This window comes from Myotis brandtii, unplaced genomic scaffold (genome assembly GCF_000412655.1).
Source record: "Myotis brandtii unplaced genomic scaffold, ASM41265v1 scaffold4, whole genome shotgun sequence".
In the NCBI taxonomy this organism is placed as follows: Eukaryota; Metazoa; Chordata; class Mammalia; order Chiroptera; family Vespertilionidae; genus Myotis; species Myotis brandtii.
In genome coordinates this window covers 3,663,818-3,681,896 of record NW_005365371.1, presented here as the reverse complement: position 1 = coordinate 3,681,896, position 18,079 = coordinate 3,663,818, and the positions used below count along the sequence as shown (strand labels likewise).

At 47.4% G+C, this 18,079-nt stretch overlaps 2 protein-coding genes across 2 annotated transcripts in view; one reads left to right on the top strand and one right to left on the bottom strand.

Moving 5' to 3' along the window:
• Positions 1-8,713, bottom strand: part of SLC51A (solute carrier family 51, alpha subunit) — a 26,247-nt gene extending 17,534 nt beyond the window's left edge. The window contains exons 1-2 of the mRNA XM_005873157.2: positions 8,451-8,713; positions 7,732-7,826 (exon numbers count right to left, since the gene is read on the bottom strand). Of these exons, the coding sequence (XP_005873219.1) occupies positions 7,732-7,826; positions 8,451-8,488 (133 nt within the window). The 5' untranslated portion in view covers positions 8,489-8,713. The remainder of the gene's footprint in view (positions 1-7,731; positions 7,827-8,450) is intronic.
• Positions 8,714-15,450: 6,737 nt separating this feature from the next.
• The window catches only part of ZDHHC19 (zinc finger, DHHC-type containing 19), a 14,387-nt gene continuing 11,758 nt past the window's right edge, over positions 15,451-18,079 (top strand). The window contains exons 1-5 of the mRNA XM_014545234.1: positions 15,451-15,643; positions 15,952-16,073; positions 16,557-16,696; positions 17,483-17,655; positions 18,002-18,075. Coding sequence (XP_014400720.1) covers positions 15,498-15,643; positions 15,952-16,073; positions 16,557-16,696; positions 17,483-17,655; positions 18,002-18,075 — 655 coding nt within the window. The 5' untranslated portion in view covers positions 15,451-15,497. The remainder of the gene's footprint in view (positions 15,644-15,951; positions 16,074-16,556; positions 16,697-17,482; positions 17,656-18,001; positions 18,076-18,079) is intronic.

The following is an 18,079-nucleotide window of genomic DNA, read 5'->3' as shown; positions in this document are numbered from 1 at the left end:
AATACACATCTATCAACAAGTAAATCTAAAAATCAAGTGAATAAATAATCAGATGAACAGAATAAACTGGTGATTATAATAGAATCAGGGGCATAGAAAGGGAGTGGACTGACTATTCTTGGGGGGAAAGGGGTGTGGGGGGTGCGGGAAGAGACTGAACAAAAGTCGTGCACCTATGGATGAGGACAGTGGGGGGGTGTGTGAGGGTGAAGGGTGGGGTGGGAAACAGGTGGAGGGGAGCTATGGGGGGAAAAAGAGGAACAACTGTAATAATCTGAACAGTAAAGATTTAATTTTTTAAAAAAGTAGCTTTAAAAAAATCCTTGTTTGCCCTAGCCCAGTGGTCGGCAAACTGCAGCTCGCGAACCACATGCGGCTCTTTGGCCCCTTGAGTGTGGCCACGAAGTTTCAATCGCACTGTATGTGCACGTCCACATGTTGTATTTTGTGGAAGAGCCACACTGAAGGGGCTGCAGTTTGCCGACCACTGCCCTATTCGGTTTGACTCAGTGGATAGAGCATTGGCCTGTGGGCTGAAGGGTCCCAGGTTCAATTCTGGTCGAGGGTGCCAGGGTTGTGGGCTCAATCCCCAGTAGGGGGCATGCAGGAGGTAGCTGATCAATGATTCTATGTTTCTATCTCTCTCTCTTCCTCTCTGAAATCAATAAAAATATAATTTAAAAAAACCAAAACATCCTGGTTAAAGTGATATATATTATATTACTGCAATCATATTGTAAAATTTTGTATTCTGTTATTTTTAATCTAACACTTCATCACAACCTTTCAAAACAATTTTTATAATTTTTTTTAAATGATAAAAAATTCAAAAATAAAGATAATAGAGCATACATAATTATAACCATAACACATTTTAAAAAGTGTTATGATATTGCTGATTTTGCTTCAAAAGTTACTTTTAAAAAATTAAAAGCACAGATATATTTATGAAGGAAAGGGTGGGGCATAGGGCAGGGTCTTATTGATTTGAAGGCCCCTGTTTATACCTCCTGGATCCTTTTCCTTTCCCATCTCACCTCCCAGGGCTAACTACTATTCTGAAGTTGGTGCATATCTTTTCCATTTATGTTTTAATGTTTCGCAGCATATCTACATACTGAACATACTATGTTGCTTTGCATTAAAAAATCTATACAAATGGCATCATTCTCAAGATGTTTTATCCAGCCTTAGCCAGTTTGGCTCAGTGGATAGAGCGTCAGCCTGCAGACTGAAGGGTCCCAGGTTCGATTCTGGTCAAGGGCATGTACCTTGGTTGCGGGTACATCCCCAGTAGGGGTTGTGCAGGAGGCAGCTGATCGATGTTTCTCTCTCATCAATGTTTCTAACTCTCTATCCCTCTCCCTTCCTCTCTGTAAAACATCAATAAAATATATATATTTTTAAAAAGATGTTTTATCTACCCAACATTGTTTTTTCATTAAATTTATTGGTGTGACATTGGTTAATAAAATTATATCTTTCAAGTGTTCAATTCTATGATACCTCACAATATACAGATGAGGTATTATAGAATTGAACACTTGAAACATATAATCTCCTTCCATCAGCATATATTTGACCCCCCTCCTTTTTTTTTCTTTTTTAAAAAATATATTTTATTGATTTTTTACAGAGAGGAAAGGAGAGAGATAGAGAGTTAGAAACATCGATGAGAGAGAAACATCGATCAGCCACCTCCTGCACACTTCCCACTGGGGATGTGCCCGCAACCAAGGTACATGCCCTTGACCGGAATCGAACCTGGGACCTTTCAGTCCACAGGCTGACGCTCTATCCACTGAGCCAAACCGGCCACGGCTATTTGACCCCCTTTTACACCTGCCCACTCCACCTCCATCCCCTCTGGTAACTAACATACTGTTGTCTATATGAATTTTTGTTTGTCGTTTGTTCATTTGTTGTTTTCAGTTTTGTATCCCACATATGAGAGTGATGGGGAAAATAAGACATTTCTTTTTTTGGGGGGGGGGGGGGGGCTAGCAATCTGAATCTGTGCCAGTAACCTAATGTACATTCTTGATAACCTATAATTAAGTCACTGCCTCTTTCCCAGAATCTGGTCTTGCAAGACCTGAGGCCATAAACTGAACATTATACAACCCCTGGAGGGAGTTAGCAATGCTGACACCAGGCCAGGCCCATAAGTGTGGTCTCAAGACCCCGTGAAAGGTCCGGAAGTCCCATTCCATATATGGGGGACAAAGACACCGAAGGGGTATAAAGAAGAGCTTCCACCATCTTGGTTTGCTCAGACTTTGAGAGGCAACTCTTCTGAGACCACTGGCATAATAAAGCGGTATAACTCCATTTTTCTAAGCATTGCGTGGGCTTCTTCGGTCTTCTACAACAACTGAAATCACATAGTTCTTGACTTTTTCTGTCTGTTTATTTTGCTCAGCATGATATTATCAAGATCACCCATGTTGTCACACATGACAGTATTTTATGGCTGATTATTATTCTACTAGTGGCCCGTTGCATGAAGATTCACGCAATAGGCCTTCGTTCCCCTTGCTGCCGGCACCGGTTTTCCTCCGGCACCCAGGACCCAGGCCTTTGGTCCGGCCGTAGCAGCGAGGCTTGGCTTCTCCGCTCCGGCTGCTCCCAGCCTCTCCTTTTTTTTTTTTCCAGCTCCTCCAGCGGAGCCCAGGGTGGACTGGACGCCTGGGTTGCCCCCAGCGACACAGGCCCCCTGCGACCCAAGCCCCAGCCCCTCCTTGAGCGGAGTACAGGTCCGGCGGGAAGCTTGGCTTCCTCTGTCGCCTGGAGCAACCCAAGCCTCCTGCTCACTCCAGCTCCGTGGCTGCTGCCATCTTCAGTCATCTTCAGTCTTCGCTCTGCGCCTGTGTATGCAAATTAACCGCCATCTTTGTTGGGTCAATTTGCATAGTTGCTCTGATTGGCTTGTGGGTATAGCGGAGTGGTGGAGTGATGGAGTGATGGTTAATTGGCATGTTTCTCTTTTATTAGTGTAGATTATATATAAGTACCACATCTTCTTAGCCAATCATCTAGCAAAGGACACTTTGGTTGTTTCTATGTCTTGGCCACTGTGAATAATGCTGCAATGAACATAGGAGTGCATATATATTTACTAATAAATGTTATCAAAATTTTCAGGTATATACCCAAAAGAGGAACCTTCATACTGTTTTCCATAGTGGCTGTGCCAGTTTACATTCTCACCAGCAGTGAGGGGAGTTCCTTTCTCTCCACAGCCTCTCCAACACTTATTGTTACTTGTCTTGTTGATAATAGCCATTCTAACAGGTGTGAGGTGGTATCTCATTGTAGTTTTTATTTGCATTTCCCTAATAGCTAGTGAAGTTGAGCTTCTTTTCATATATCTGTTGGCCATTTGTATGTTTTCTTGGGAGAAGTGACTGCTTAGGCCTTCTGCAAGTTTTTTAATTGGATTGTCTTGTTGATGTTGAGTAGTATGAGTTCTTTGTATATTTTGCATATTCACCCCTTATTGGAGGTGTTGTTTGCAAACATCTTCTCCCATTCGTTGGGTTGCCTTTTTGTTTTGTTGACAGTTTCTTTTGCTGTGCAGAAGCTTTTTAGTTTGATACAGTCCCGTTCACTTATTTTTGTTTTGCTTCCCTTGCTTTTGAAGTCAAATTTATAAAATATTCTCTAAGACCAAGGTCCAGAAGTTTTTAGTACCTGCCAACATGGTTTTTGTGATTGTTATTATTTTCATTAACAAACAAATGCTACAATAAGCATTCTTGGCCATGTCTCCTTGGCACATACAGGAAAGTTCCTCTATTCATACCTAGAGTTAGAATTGCTGGGCTGTAGGAGATGAGAATCTTCAGTGTTACAGATATACAAAGTGGTTATGCCAATTTATAATCCTACCTGCAGTCACAGTTCACCTCAAATTCACCTCCACTTGGGATTATCACATTTTTTATTTTGCCTGTAAGAATGTAGTAAAATGATACTTTACTATTTAACTCTTGGTTCCCTAATTCCTAAGAAAATAAACCATCTTTTTGTATTTTTTATTGGTCATTTGGGTTTCCTATTCTATGACTTGTCTGTTCATATATTTTATCCAATTTTTATTGGGTAATTTTTCATATCATTTGTGGGTAATAGGCTGAAAATATCTTCTCCCAGTTTGTGGTTTGGCTTTTAACATTCTTTATAGTGTTTTCAGTCATACAGAAGTTTGTTTGTTTTATGTAGTCAATCTCCACAATCATTTATTCTTTCTAGTGTTTAAAAAACTATTCTAGCCCAGGTGGTGTGACTCAGTGGTTGAGCGCCGACCTATGAACCAGGAGGTCACAGTTTGATACCTGTCAGGCATATGCCTGGGTTGCAGGCTTGATCCCCAGTTTGGGGTGTGCAGGAGGCAGCTGATTGATCTCTCATCATTGATGTTTCTATCTCTCTCTCCCTCTAACTCACTCTCTGAAATCAATCAAAACATTAAAAAAAAACACACAAATTATTCTCTACTCTCATAAAGATATTTTTCTATTTTTTCTTTTGTAAAAATGTTTGCATTTACCCAGATTAAAGCTACATTGGAACTATTTTCATGTTTATTTATTTGCCATAGGGGCAGGCAATTGTCCAGCATCACTTCTGGATGAGTCCATCCGGCTCCACGGATGTGTACAGCATCCTCTCATGGAGCAAGTCCCCAGTGGGCATGGGTTTATTGTTGGGCCCTGTATTCTGTTCCATTTTTCTACTTGTCAGACCCCTTGGAGTTACTGCCTCATTGCTTTAATTTCTAGTCTTATTAAACTAGTAAGCCTTAATTTCTGGCAGGGCAGGTACCGTTCTTACACATTTTCAAAATTGTCTTGGCTTTTCATGGGCCTTTACAGTTCCATAGAAATGTTTGGACCAGTCCATTTTTACAAAAATGCTGTAAGGATTATAATTGCAATCATATCACAGGCATTTCAAAAATAGATTATTAAAAGGTTCCGTAGTTCTTCCAGAAGAGCTCTTTCTTAAATAGCATTTATTTTAAGGAACAACACAGTTTACAGGTGAAGAAGGAAGGGGTTTCTCCACACCCTCCAATAGCCTCTTCCCGACTCCCCTATTCCTGTCAGTGTCATCGCCTTCGCCATCGCCATTGCCCAGATCCTCAGCGTCATCATTAGAGTCTTTTTTCCCTTCACTTACTTTGTCTAGATATTTATTTACCACTTTGCCTCCTCTGGCGTTGGATTTCCTGTGTTTTCCAACCTTCCCTTTCTTTCCCTGACATTGCTCTGACTCAGACTCTTGTCCCTCGTGCTGGGCTGGGCCAATAACTCCCAATTTATACCCCTGCTTCTCAAGGTTCTTCTTCCTTGAAGTCCATTCTGATTACTGATTAATGGTCCTGAAGCATATCCAGCCCCTCCCAATCTCAGAGCCCTCACCAGGCTCCTTCCGTCTGCAGGATAAAGTACAACTCTTCTGCCCGGCACTCACTGGGCCCCACCTTACCTGCCCAGCCCCTCAACTGTCCCCGACTTCCCCACCAGCAACCTGGGGTCCGGCCAGATCCAGCTCCTCAGTGTCTGGGAACCTGCCTACTCCTTCTGTCTCCTCCCGCACCCCCGCGGTGCCCACCGCTGCTCACCACTCTCCAACTGCTGCCACGCCCACAGTTCGCCTGGGATCAGGCAGCTCGTCAGACTACCAGGCCCCGAATGGTCTCCCTGCTTTGAACATCCTTGGTGTTTCTATTTGCACATTTTGTAGCCCAGCGGTGTGAGATTCACTTTCACGGTGTAAGGGAGGGTTTCTGCACCTCAGCACTGTTGACCCTTCCGCCAAGATAATTCCTTGCTGTGGATGGTTTTCCTTTGTTTCCAGGCCAGGATTCCTGGTCTCTAGATGCCAAGTAGCACCCTCTAGTTGTGACACTTGAAACTGCCACCAGACTTTGCCAAAAATCCCCTGGGGGGCAAAATCAACTCTGGCTGACAGCGCTGGTGTAAGGGAAGACTTGTATGCCAGCTGCACCGGGAGCAACAGGTCCCTGGAGCTAAATGTAGCAGCTGCCGGCGGCACGAACCACAGAGCAGCTAAGGGGTTTCTCGGGATACTCTCTGGCAGTTGGCATTCACTGTGGTTCAGAGCACATGCAACAAGTTGCCCACGTACATGCCCATGTGGCCTCCTGGCGCACACTGACCACATCCTGTTGTTCAGAAAGAGTCTACTCCTTAAAGTGACAAATCAGGAAGGAGGCTGGGGAAAGCATTTAGGTACCATAGAGACACAGCTCCCATTCCTCAGTGTCTAAGGTAATTAAGGGGAAATATATAAAATAAATATCAAAAATATAAGTCTTTGTTTTACTATGGTTGCAAATATCAAAAAATTTCTCTATGTGACACGGCACCAGAGTTAAGTTAGGGTTTTTCAAAATGCTGACACGCCGAGCTCAAAAGGTTCGCCATTACTGCCTTAAGGTGACAACATCAGGAAGGAGGCTGGGAAAAGCATTTAGGTACCATAGAGACACAGCTCCCATTCATCAGTGTCTAAGAGGTAGTTAAGGGAAGCATTTGAGATCTAGCTCCCCAGCATATGTTGTCAGCTTGGCTCAGATAAACTCACAAAAATTAATAAAATAAAAGGTAGTTAATCACGCAGTAGGAAAACAAAATAAAATATGGGGGAGCCACATTTGCTAGGAAGATGCTAGGGTCATTTGATGGCCAGGTTCTGTGTATCCAGGAAATAAACTGAGTCCTATCCTCAGCCTTTCACTTTCAAAAGAGATTCAGTAATAGGAATCTAGTTGGCCGGCACTGTCAGAATACTCTTACAGGTTCATCTAAGTATGTTTTTAAAAAATGTTTTCATTGATTTTAGAGAGAGAGAGAAACATCAATAATGAGAGAGAATCATTGATCATCTGCCTCCTGCATACCCCCTACTGGGGATCGAGCCCCAAACCCGGGCAAGTGCCTTGACTGGGAATCAAACCATAACTTCCTGGTTCATGGGCCAACACTCAACCACTGAGCCACACCAGCCTGGCTCACCTAAGTTTTAAGAACATTATTCAGAATAACCACTCCTCTCAAATGATATAGGCCAGTGATGGCGAACCTATGACATGCGTGTCAGAGGTGACACGTGAACTCATTTTTTTGGTTGATTTTTCTTTGTTAAATGGCATTTAAATATATAAAATAAATATCAAAAATATAAGTCTTTGTTTTACTATGGTTGCAAATATCAAAAAATTTCTCTATGTGACACGGCACCAGAGTTAAGTTAGGGTTTTTCAAAATGCTGACACGCCGAGCTCAAAAGGTTCGCCATCACTGATATAGGCCCTTCCCCAAGAAGGCTGCTGTGTATGCCTCAGGGCACTCTGCAGGGCTTGGGTCATTTGGGCACCAGCCTGAGTCTCTGGATGGTCCAGGGTCTGAAAAATGCTCTAGGCCGCTGCCCCAATTTGAATGAGCATTGAGGCTAGGATAAGTGGGAGGCCCAACATGCAGGTTTGTCTCCGGGGCTAGGTTGCCATGCCCCTCTTTTGGCCTATTGGCTCCTCGAGGGATTGTTCTTCTCCAAGGTGTTAACCATGACAGACAGACACTGGGCCAGCCATCCTCTCCGGCCCTCAGGCTGGCAGTGCAGGGCCACCTCTCCTCTGTTCCTCTCAGCTGTCCTGACTTACCACCGGATGCTCACTTCCTCCTTGATTGCCTCCTGACTCACCTCTCAGAAGTTGGGCTGCAGTGGGAGGGTGAGAGAAGCAGGCAGAGGGGATGCTGTAATTGGTCTCCAGGATTTTCAGAAGATCTGCCGTGTACCTGGAGAGACACCAGCCTGCGTTCAGATATGGGGACTCGTGGAGAGGAGAGGGGACCAGAAGGGACACCAGTTACTTGACGCTCCCGCAAACATTTCTGGGTTCAGGGAGCTTGTCCATTTCCCCTCAAGGACCTGATTCTGGGAGGGAATGGGGAATGGGCCCGGTCTGGTGTGCAAGGCAGCCTGCTGTTCAGTTAGGTCATGGACAGCCTGGCTGTAGTGCCCGAAGAGCCCACAGTCCATTCCCTCCCCTTCCCGTGGGGCAGCAGCCCAGGGGCTGGCTAGGGAGAAAGAGCAGGATCCCAGAGAAAGAGTGGACCCTTAGCACGAGGGTCGGGTTCCCCAGCAGGTGGAGGCTCTGTGCATACACCCTCTCCCCCAGCTCCCAACTCTGGGAAATTCCTCTCTTCGAATGGGGAGAGAAAGCCAAGACTTTGAAGGGTCATGCACTGACCCAACCCCACAGTGTCCTCAGGGACAGCCAGACCATTATCAGTCCTGTCTCATTCTGTTTGCTGGGAACCAAAGGGTCCTGAGAGGGAGGTAGGGACAGGCCAGAGAGATAGAGGCCTCCTGCTGCTTGGCAACTGGCTCCTGGCTCAGGGCCGGCTGCCCTCACTCACCTGGGGTCAAGCTTTATCTGAGTCCTGTCTGGCTCCATTATCTCCTCTCCCTCTCCGGCTCGGTTCTCGGTTCTTGGCAGGTGCTGAAAGGCAAGGAAGGGCAGGCAGGTCGGGGCCCTGAGGTAGATGGCTCCCGGTCCAGCTGACTGCCAGCCTTTCCCAAAGGACTGGTAGGAAGAGTGGCTGGATCTTCCCTCTGGCTCTCTCCCTCCTCAGGCCTCTTTGCTCACAGTTTCTATCTCAGAGTTCATCAGAGGAATTTGAAGTTTGATCCGCTCAGCTGGCTGAGTTCCCAGGTTCCTGACTCCTCCCTGTCCCCTAGGTGTGGTCTCTCCTGCCTCCTTCCCATAAACACCTTTAGCCATCCTTTGCCCCTGGCCCATTCCTGTCCTACATTCCCCCTGTCCCCCAAAGAGCCTTCTTGGGTGGTGGTAGGGACAAAGTTCTCATGCCCACCGGACAACTCCTACTCCCCAAGAACCTGGCTGGACACAGGCTCTGGGGCCCTGGGGGTGGGAGAATCAGGGCTGAGGCCTTGACTGTGTTGGTTTTGGTGGCTTGGCATATGGAAGGAAGGACTAGGTGGAAAAGCCAGACAAGGCCCCTGGGAGTTTCCCATGCCCAGCCCACCACATCTTGACGATGGGTTTGTCCAGCCAAATAGCAGCAGAAGATGCAGCAAAGGGGAGAGGGAAGTTGTATTACCTGGTATTAAAGAGGCAGAATTGTGAGATTTGCAAGCATATGGACTGAATTTTTTAAAACTGTCAAATTTTTTATGAACTATTTTATTGATTGGTGATTTTTCTTTTCTCTCCAAATAGATTTAAACCTATCTGAGGCCAAGCACAGCGCCCCGAGGTTCCTGGAACAGGGCCGGACACACGCCAAGTGCTCCTTAGAAGTGGTGGCATGACTGATGATACCAAATCACAGCAACAGCAGCATCTAAGGTCCACTGAGCACTTCAGATGCACCCAGTGCTGTAGGAAATGCAGTATGTTCCTTATCTCATGGAAGCCTTACACCTCCCTTTAAAGGTAAGTGACAGCTTTATTTCCGTTTTACAAATAAGGAAACTGAGGGTCAGAGGGTGGTGACACCAGGTTGAGTGGAAAGTCCTGGTGGAATGAAGAAAGGCAGAAAGGACCTGGCTCAAGGCTCTGTTGAGGTTCAAGTGAAGACTCTGATAGTAAGAGAGGACCATGAGAGGGCAGAGGAGGCTCCCTGACCTGGGCTGATGAATAGACACAATCTGAGGAAGCAGTTACTGATGTAGTACCAGGACTCCCTACTCCTGTCTCAAAACACCTCAAAATATCTTCCCGTATTTTGTGTCAAGCAGAGTTCTCTCCCTCTTTTACTTTCCTCCTCAAATACAGTTCTCTGGCAGGACAATGTAGTGACTCAGGAATCTCAAGGGCTCAATTCCCTCCTAAGGTGGAGGTTTGGGTACAACCGGAAGACTGGGGCATTGACCTCCAGAGGCTCAATTGCCCGGGCCCGCCCTGCCAAAGACCCTAGTTGACTCAGCTTCCTCAAACCATTTCCACAGGAATGCTCCCTGGGTCATTCACCTCTAGCTCAGTGAGAGGCCTTGAGCTTAATTGCACAAAGCCCTGAACTTTAGATTTCCCTAGACCAGATTGTTCTCCAAACTTCTTCAGGACAGAACTGGGGGTGGGGGTAGGAGAGGGATGTTGAAGAGCTGGAGGGCATTGGGAAGGGAAGTAGGCTGAACTGACATTCAGTCTTCTAGAGCCTGGCAGCTGGGAGGTCCAGGGGAGGCTGGGTAATTCTCAGGATAGATGACAGGGAGGGGGGAAGGGGAGGGTGTTGGTGAGAGGGAAGGCTTTAGCTCTGATGTGTTGCTTCTGCCTCACCCGAAGTCCCTAGGTGGCTATCTTCTATACAGTGTGATCCATGGATTAGTCCAGGGCGATGCCCTGACTCAAGGCCAGTCCATCCATAGCTAAGGCGTGGCAAGAGAAGATGAACCAGCCAGTCAGATTCTTCTCTTGCTAATTCTAGACTTTGGTCAAACACTAAATCCTCCCCCGCCCCCGCAAACAATCTGGCCATTCACAATACTGACCAGGCAAAGGGCCTGGGCTGAGGTGTATATGGGGTGAGTTTACTCTGCCTCCTCTTTCTGTGCAGGCAGTGTAAGAACACAGCCTGTGGTTAAGCACTGGGAGGTCTCAACATTGATTTTTAGAACCAAGAAAAATCCTTTTTCTTTCTTTTCTTTTTCTTTTTGCTTAATTTTCCCCACAAAATTGTGTGGTCACATGATAGGACACCTTTTTCATCTCATGGCACACATAAACTAATTATAAAATTCTGCAGCACACCCAAAATATATACTTTTTGGTGATCTGACAAAAATGGGTATAATTTTGATTCACACACTGGACAGCTATTGTTGTGTTGGCTGTTGTCATTTTTTTTATTTGACAATCGAAGGGAAAAGAGATCAGTGCTCCTGACTAGTTAGGTAGTGTATGTTTTAAAAATTCTTGCAGCACACTGGTTGAAAATCACTGATGTAATGTTGTTAGATTTTTGCCAAATGCCTTTTCTGCAAGAAAATTGTGTTGGCCCTGGCCGGTTTGGCTCAGTGATTAGAGTGAAGGGTCATGGGTTCAATTCCCAGTCAAGGCCATGTACCTTGGCTGCAGGTTTGACCCCTGGCCCTGGCAGCTCTTATAATATCAGTAGCACGTGAAGAACGTTTGGAGCATGCTAATTATATCTATGTTTTGAACATCCTTCAGTGTTTGAGAGTGCCATGTCATGGGTTATGAGGAGGGAGAGCAAGCCTTTGGTGTTACCTAACAGTCAAAAAGACACGAGGTCAATTTTATTCTTCTGAATTTCTGGCCAATATCAGAAAAAAAGGCAACATCCAAAAGAGGTGTTGCTGTATAAGAATACAAGCACCTAGGGATGAGACATGGTGATAGTGTTGGCTGTATTGTCAATCAAACCAGCATGGCACAGCAGAAGGTAACCGAACACCCAGCACTTTCCGTTTCCCTTTAGAAGTGAAGACTCTCCTGTCAATCTAATTTTGCTTATCATTGTATATGTCATAAAATTTCCAAAAACAACAAAAAAGCACGTAAGTGAGTAGACCCCATTAACATTACTCATTTAGACTCGCTGAGACAATAACTCTCTACTATTGGGTCGAATAGGCAGAAAAGAAAATAATTACTTTTAGTGTTATTCAAAGATCACTTCCAAGCTATCAATTCTTTTCTGTTATACATATATCTTTAAAATTAATTTTAATATATTTTGATATGCAGGTATTTTTATTGATTTATTTATTTTTATTTCAGAGAGGAAGGGAGAAGGAGAGAGAGAGAGAGAGAGAGAAACATCAATGACAAGAGAGACTCATTGATAGGCTGCCTCCTGCACGCCCCCTACAGGGGATCAAGCCTATAACCCAGGCATGTGCCCTTGACCGAATCAAACCAGGGACCCTTCAGTCTGCAGGCCGATGTGAAAATATCTAAAATTTTAAACTTTAGTATTTGAAGTCATATAATCTTATTAAGTATATTATAAGATACCATTTTTACTACATTGATTTTAACCTCTTAATTTGAATGCCATGAAGAAAAAATGTTTCATTCGAGGCCACAGACTTCCCATCCTAGAGCCATGGCCCAGTGTGTCTGTAACCTCCCGGAGAAGGCCCTGGCACAGGGCTCGGAGCCTCAATTGGCCACATTTTGGCACTATGCCAAGGTTGAGCTGGTTTCTTCAGCCCCTGCTGAGATCCCTACAGATATTCAAAGTTTGAAAAAATAGTAGCACTCAAACTAGAAGCTTCAAACAGCTCACAGTTAAGGAAGCTCTGCTGAGTGGTTTGGAGGCCAGAGGTGCGGATGTGGTTTTTTGTTGGCAAGATCACGGGCCAGGGTGGCATCCTTGGCATAATGTTTGAAGACTAATCTTTAACATTTGTTTATTTTTGGTTTATTATTTGAATGTTCTTGAACCATGAGTGATCAGAATGGCATTTGAATTTTAAAAAGATAAGTCAAACTCAATATTTTTCTATATCAAACACTGATTAGAAGGTCACAATTTCTCTTCATATTAGGTTGGATTGTCTTTTGTATAATAATGTTAATAAAGCATTAAATGCATGTCTTTGCTTAGCCTGAAAATGGAAAGCCTACATGTGAATAGACCAACCTGATACATATATTGATCAGAATAACATTTTAATTTGAAGGTTGGAAATTCTTTATTTCCAGAAGTCGGGGGAAAGTCCTTGAGAAAACTAAAATGTGCTACAGTAGGAGAAATAGTAATGCATGTACCAAAGTTAAATCATTCAGTAGTCAAAGAATAAAATTTGGATGGTTTCTCTTTGCTAAAATCAGAGAAAGACTTTTTGACTGCATCTATATCTATAAAAGTTGGGATATTTGGGAGCATTCTATGTGCATATCTTTGTAACATCTTTAATGCCAGGACAGTGAATGAGAGCCATGACCTAGATTTTAATCTAATTTTTATGTGTATTGTTATTAATCTCTCTGTTTTTTTATTTTAGAACCTATCTTTGCAAAAATAAAATACCCTATGAGTTTTTAAATAGGGTTTTAACATAGTATCATCTATGGGTATAAAAAGTATCTTATGTCCTGAATAAATAGAAGTGATTAGTTATCAGTAAAAAAGAAAAGAAAAGAAAAAATATGCTCTATAGACAAGAAAATATAAGTAATAAATGTGTATTGATGAGGGATTTTTGCTCTTTGTTTTTAATCAAATGAATTCTCTCAAAATGTCCCAGTTCATTTAGTCCAATTCAAAATAGGAATCTTGGAATTATAAATTTTATTCATGTTTAAGAATAATATAATCTCTGCTGAGTGACATTAAAGTGACATTCAAAATGGCCATTACCCGTCAGCACGCGGCAGCTCTGACATGTGCAGCTGCTGCGTCTCAGCAGCCTCTGTGGTAGCCGTTCTGAGGCTACTGGTGGCGCCTGGGTCACAGGCCTGATTGCTGGCTGCAAGCGAGTCTTTGAATGTGTGTCTGGCATTTTCAGCTCCAACAGGGACAAGGAAACGGTCTTTGCCCTTCACCAAGACTCGCAGGGCAGGGAATCCTGCAAACACATAGGAATTCAGATGCTCAGTGGCTAAACTATAGACAAGAAAATATAAGTAATAAATGTGTATTGATGAGGGATTTTTGCTCTTTGTTTTTAATCAAATGAATTCTCTCAAAATGTCCCAGTTCATTTAGTCCAATTCAAAACAGGAATCTTGGAATTATAAATTTTATTCATGTTTAAGAATAATATAATCTCTGCTGAGTGACATTAAAGTGACATTCAAAATGGCCATTACCCGTCGGCACTCGGCAGCTCTGACACGTGCAGCTGCTGCGTCTCAGCAGCCTCTGTGGTAGCCATTCTGAGGCGACTGGTGGCGCCTGGGTCACAGGCCTGAGTGCTGGCTGCAAGCGAGGCTTTGAATGTGTGTCTGGCATTTTCAGCTCCAACGGGGACAAGGAAACGGTCTTTGCCCTTCACCAAGACTCGCAGGGCAGGGAATCCTGCAAACACACAGGAATTCAGATGCTCAGTGGCTAAAAGAAATGACCAATGTCAGCCGCAGGTAATAGAAAACCCAGTTACTTTCCTTACACAATAAGCAGCTCAGATGTAGGCAGTTCAAGGCTGGGGAAGCGATTCAACAATGTCACCGCTGGCATTCTGTCTGGGTAGCATGTTGGCTAATTGCCTAACGCAGTAGTCGGCCAACTCATTAGTCAACAGAGCCAAATATCAACAGTACAACGATTGAAATTTCTTTTGAGAGCCAAATTTTTTAAACTTAAACTATATAGGTAGGTACATTGTTATTAACTTAATTAGGGTACTCCTAAGCTGGCCTTTGCTAAAAACGTCCTCAATCTGATGACAAAAATACCTGTAGGATTTGCAGCTGGTTGGAAAAATACAGGTAACTTTATGCTTCAAGTAGGTACTTTTGTCACCCGCGCGCAATTTGCAGACGCGACTAGCACTAACCACTGCACAATGAGACTGCTGACTGACTGGCTCACTCAACTCATGCATGAATTGAGCGTGCCTCCCCCCACACTGCGTATCCCGCGGCCCTCCTGTGCTGCGTCTCCCATCGCCTGACCCACCGACACCCCCCCACTTCTTCTAACGCCACTTCTTCAAAATAGACTCGCCCAGGCTGAAAACCGACTTCTGTGCATGGGCCTTGAAGTTTCAATCGCACTGTACGTGTGCACCTGCACGTGGTATTTTGTGGAAGAGCCACACTCAAGGGGCCAAAGAGCCGCATGTGGTTCGCGAGCCGCGGTTTGCCGACCACTGGCCTAACGGGTCCAAGGTGGCACCCTCAGGTGCCAGCCAGCAGGTCTAGGTTCAAGACGGGAAGAGAGGGACAGTTGTGCCAACCGTGTCCTTTCCCCCGTTTATCAGGAAGGCAAAAGCTCTTCTAGAAACTCTCAACCCACACCCACCTATGCCCCACTGACCAGAATTGTGTCCTGAAGCCAACCATGGAAATGAGGGAAGCTGCAAAATTATTTAACTGCCCCGCACCCCCAGAGTGGAATTTTATAATAAACAAAAAGGGGAAAAGGCAATAGAGTGAGCACAGAGCACTGCTTCAATTAGCGCCAAAGCTAAAAGGGTGGTTAGAACCACCCACCTTCGCCCCAAGTGTGTCTCTACTCTCATGTTATCTTGGAGTGAACCTCCTCGCAGGGCAGGGCCTCTCGGTCCCCAGCACAAGTGGGAGTGGGGCGGGCTTGCTGGTGGCAGTGACCGTCACAGGCTGGGGGCAGTTCTGCTACAGAACCCTGGCCCCCATTCTCCTCAGCCTCTGTGATGTCACATTGGGACTTTTTTCCTTCCACCCTGAGCTGCGGCTTCCGAGGCTGCTGTGGCCATGGGGCGCCTGGAGCCAGCAGGGGAGAGGGAGCCTGGTGGCTCTGGTCTCCCCTGGGGGCGCGGGAGGTCCAGCCATGCCCCTCAGGAACGATGCCATTCCCCTCGTGAAGGAGCCCCGTCCCCCACCGCAGGCCCCGCTTCCCTGGATCCTCCCGAGCCTGTTTGCGGCCTTCAACGTGGTGCTGCTGCTGGTTTTCAGTGGCCTCTTCTTTGCATTCCCGTGAGTCTACCGCGCCAACTGGCAGGAGAGAAAGGAAATGACAGCTCAGAGGCAGGGGAAGTGCAGCAGAGGGGCCAGGGGAGGGAGGATATTCTAGGCAGGGGGACTCCAATGTGCAAAGGCACAGACGTAGAGGTATTTGGTGTGTGGGGGCTGCAGGTGGCTGGCAATCCTGGGGGGCGTTTGGTGGAGCCTCTGTGGATCTGTCAGAAGCCGTATGTTTGGAGCTGAAAGGCCTGCGGGTCCTGAGCGGTGAACTGGTCCTGGCAGGAGCTTCGGAGCAGGGCTGAGTCCTGCTCTGGCCTCAGTTGCAGGTGGCTGGCCCAGAACGGGGAGTGGGCCTTTCCCATCATCACGGGGCCCCTCTTTGTCCTCACCTTCTTCAGTCTCCTTTCACTCAACTTCTCAGACCCTGGCATCTTACATCAAGGTGAGACCCGGGCCCCCTGGAGAAGGAGGTAGCCCCCCCAGGATTCCTAAAGTGTCCTCAGGACCCCTTCACCCTAAGTCCTCATCTGCTTGGGCCCTGCTTCTGGCACTTCGTTTCCCAAGGTGTGGAAAGACAGAATTCTAGAGGTTTTGCCTTGGAGGGGAGAGGGGGGGCTGGGCCAGGCCGGGCAGAGAAGCCAGCTCTTCCCACTCTCTCTGCCTCCTTCCCACTGAACAAAAGCCTTAAAGCATCAGTCACCATTCCCAAGGCCCGAGTTCTCGCAGAATTCCTCAGGCGAAAACCATCTTTCCCTTTGGCTGCCAGCCTCTTCAAGTTTGCTCAGCTCGCTCAGCGGGGACTAGGGTTTCCCCTGCCCACCTCCCCCCCACCGTTGCTGGAGCCCAGCGAGACGGTGGAACCCCCCACCGGCAGCAGACGGATGGAGGAGCCTCCTGGTGCTGCCCAGTCCTCTTCCCATGCCAGGCTCCAACGAACAGGGTCCCCGGGCAGTGCATGTGATCTGGGTGAACCACCAGGCCTTCCGCCTGCAGTGGTGCCGGCAGTGCTGCTTCCACCGCCCACCCCGGACCTACCACTGCCGCTTGTGCAACATCTGCGTGGAGGTGAGTGCCCCTCTCGCTCGCCCACCTGCCAGCCCCCTGCCCCCATCCAGCACTGGTGTGCACCAGGAGGCTCACCCATACAAGGGCCAGTGGCAGCTATGAAACAACTTCCGGGACTGCTAACGGCCGAGGGTGGCAGTGACTCCCAGCCATCTCGGTGGGTCATGCAGTCCCCGCCCCTGTGCCTGTGCCTGCCCAGGTGCTGACATACACAGGGCCACCCACATCTAGGCTGGCCTGGTCAGGCCGGGAGAAGGAAGCGTAGCCCTGTCCTACTCCCCCCGCTGCTGCCCTGGGCTTGCTGACAGTAGATACCCAAGGCCCTCAGACTCACACTGGCTCAAACCCTGAACTGAGTGCTTGTCTTTCGCACTTGCACAGCCCACAGAGGTTTACAGATGTGCTGTCTTCTGTGGTCCTTCCAACCCTAGGAGGGTGGGCTGGGCCAGGCTCTCATCCTCCTCCCGTGGGTGAGAAAACAGATGCCCTGAGATACACTGTGTCCTGCCTGAAGTTGCCAGCATGTGTCCCACCACAGACCAGGCAGGCTTGGCTTCTCAAGGCCTCCTGACAGGCCACGTGGTGAGCCACAGCCCCAATAGCGCCCACACCCCAGAAATGCCAGCGCTAAGGACTTTGTGGCTCCCTTGGGAGCAGGGAGAAGGCAGAGCGTGGGGCCAAGGGCAAGTGGCTTCGGGAGGGAAGGGAAGGCTTCAGATTTAGGGTCAACGGAGACTGGGCCGGAGATCGGGACCTAGAGGCCGGCCCCTCCCCGATCTCGCCCAGGATTTTGACCATCACTGCCAGTGGGTCAATAACTGCATCGGGCACCGCAACTTCCGCTGCTTCATGCTGCTCGTGGTGTCCCTGTGCCTCTACTCGGGCGCCGTGCTGGCCACCTGCCTGATCTTCTTGCTGCGTCCGACCCAACAGACCCCTTACATAGACAAGGTCACCGCGTATCCGCCTGACTGCTGTGCCCGAGTAGGGCGCTAGGGGGCGCTGTGGCAGCCGAAGGGGGTCCTGGGGGCGGAGCAATGATGGGGGCGGGGGTTAGAGAGAGAAGCTGCTGGGGAAGACCAATCTGGGACTAGGTGAGGTGGGTGGGCCAGGAGATGGGGGCGCTGGGAGGACCTGCAAAGAGGTAAGAATCCAGCAGGGTCACGGTTGGGGGGTTTGGACCGGTTTACGCGGCTGGAGCGCAGGGAGCGGGTGGACAGGGTGGTTGTGGGCGGGACGAGGCGGGGGTGAGGGGCAGGGCCTGGGAGGCCGGTCCCGCAGCTCTGCTCCTTAGCTGGTGTGCAGCATCGTGGTGGCTGTACCCGCCGCCTGCTTCCTGGTGCCGCTCTGCCTGCTGCTGCTGGTCCAGGCCCTGCCTGGGAG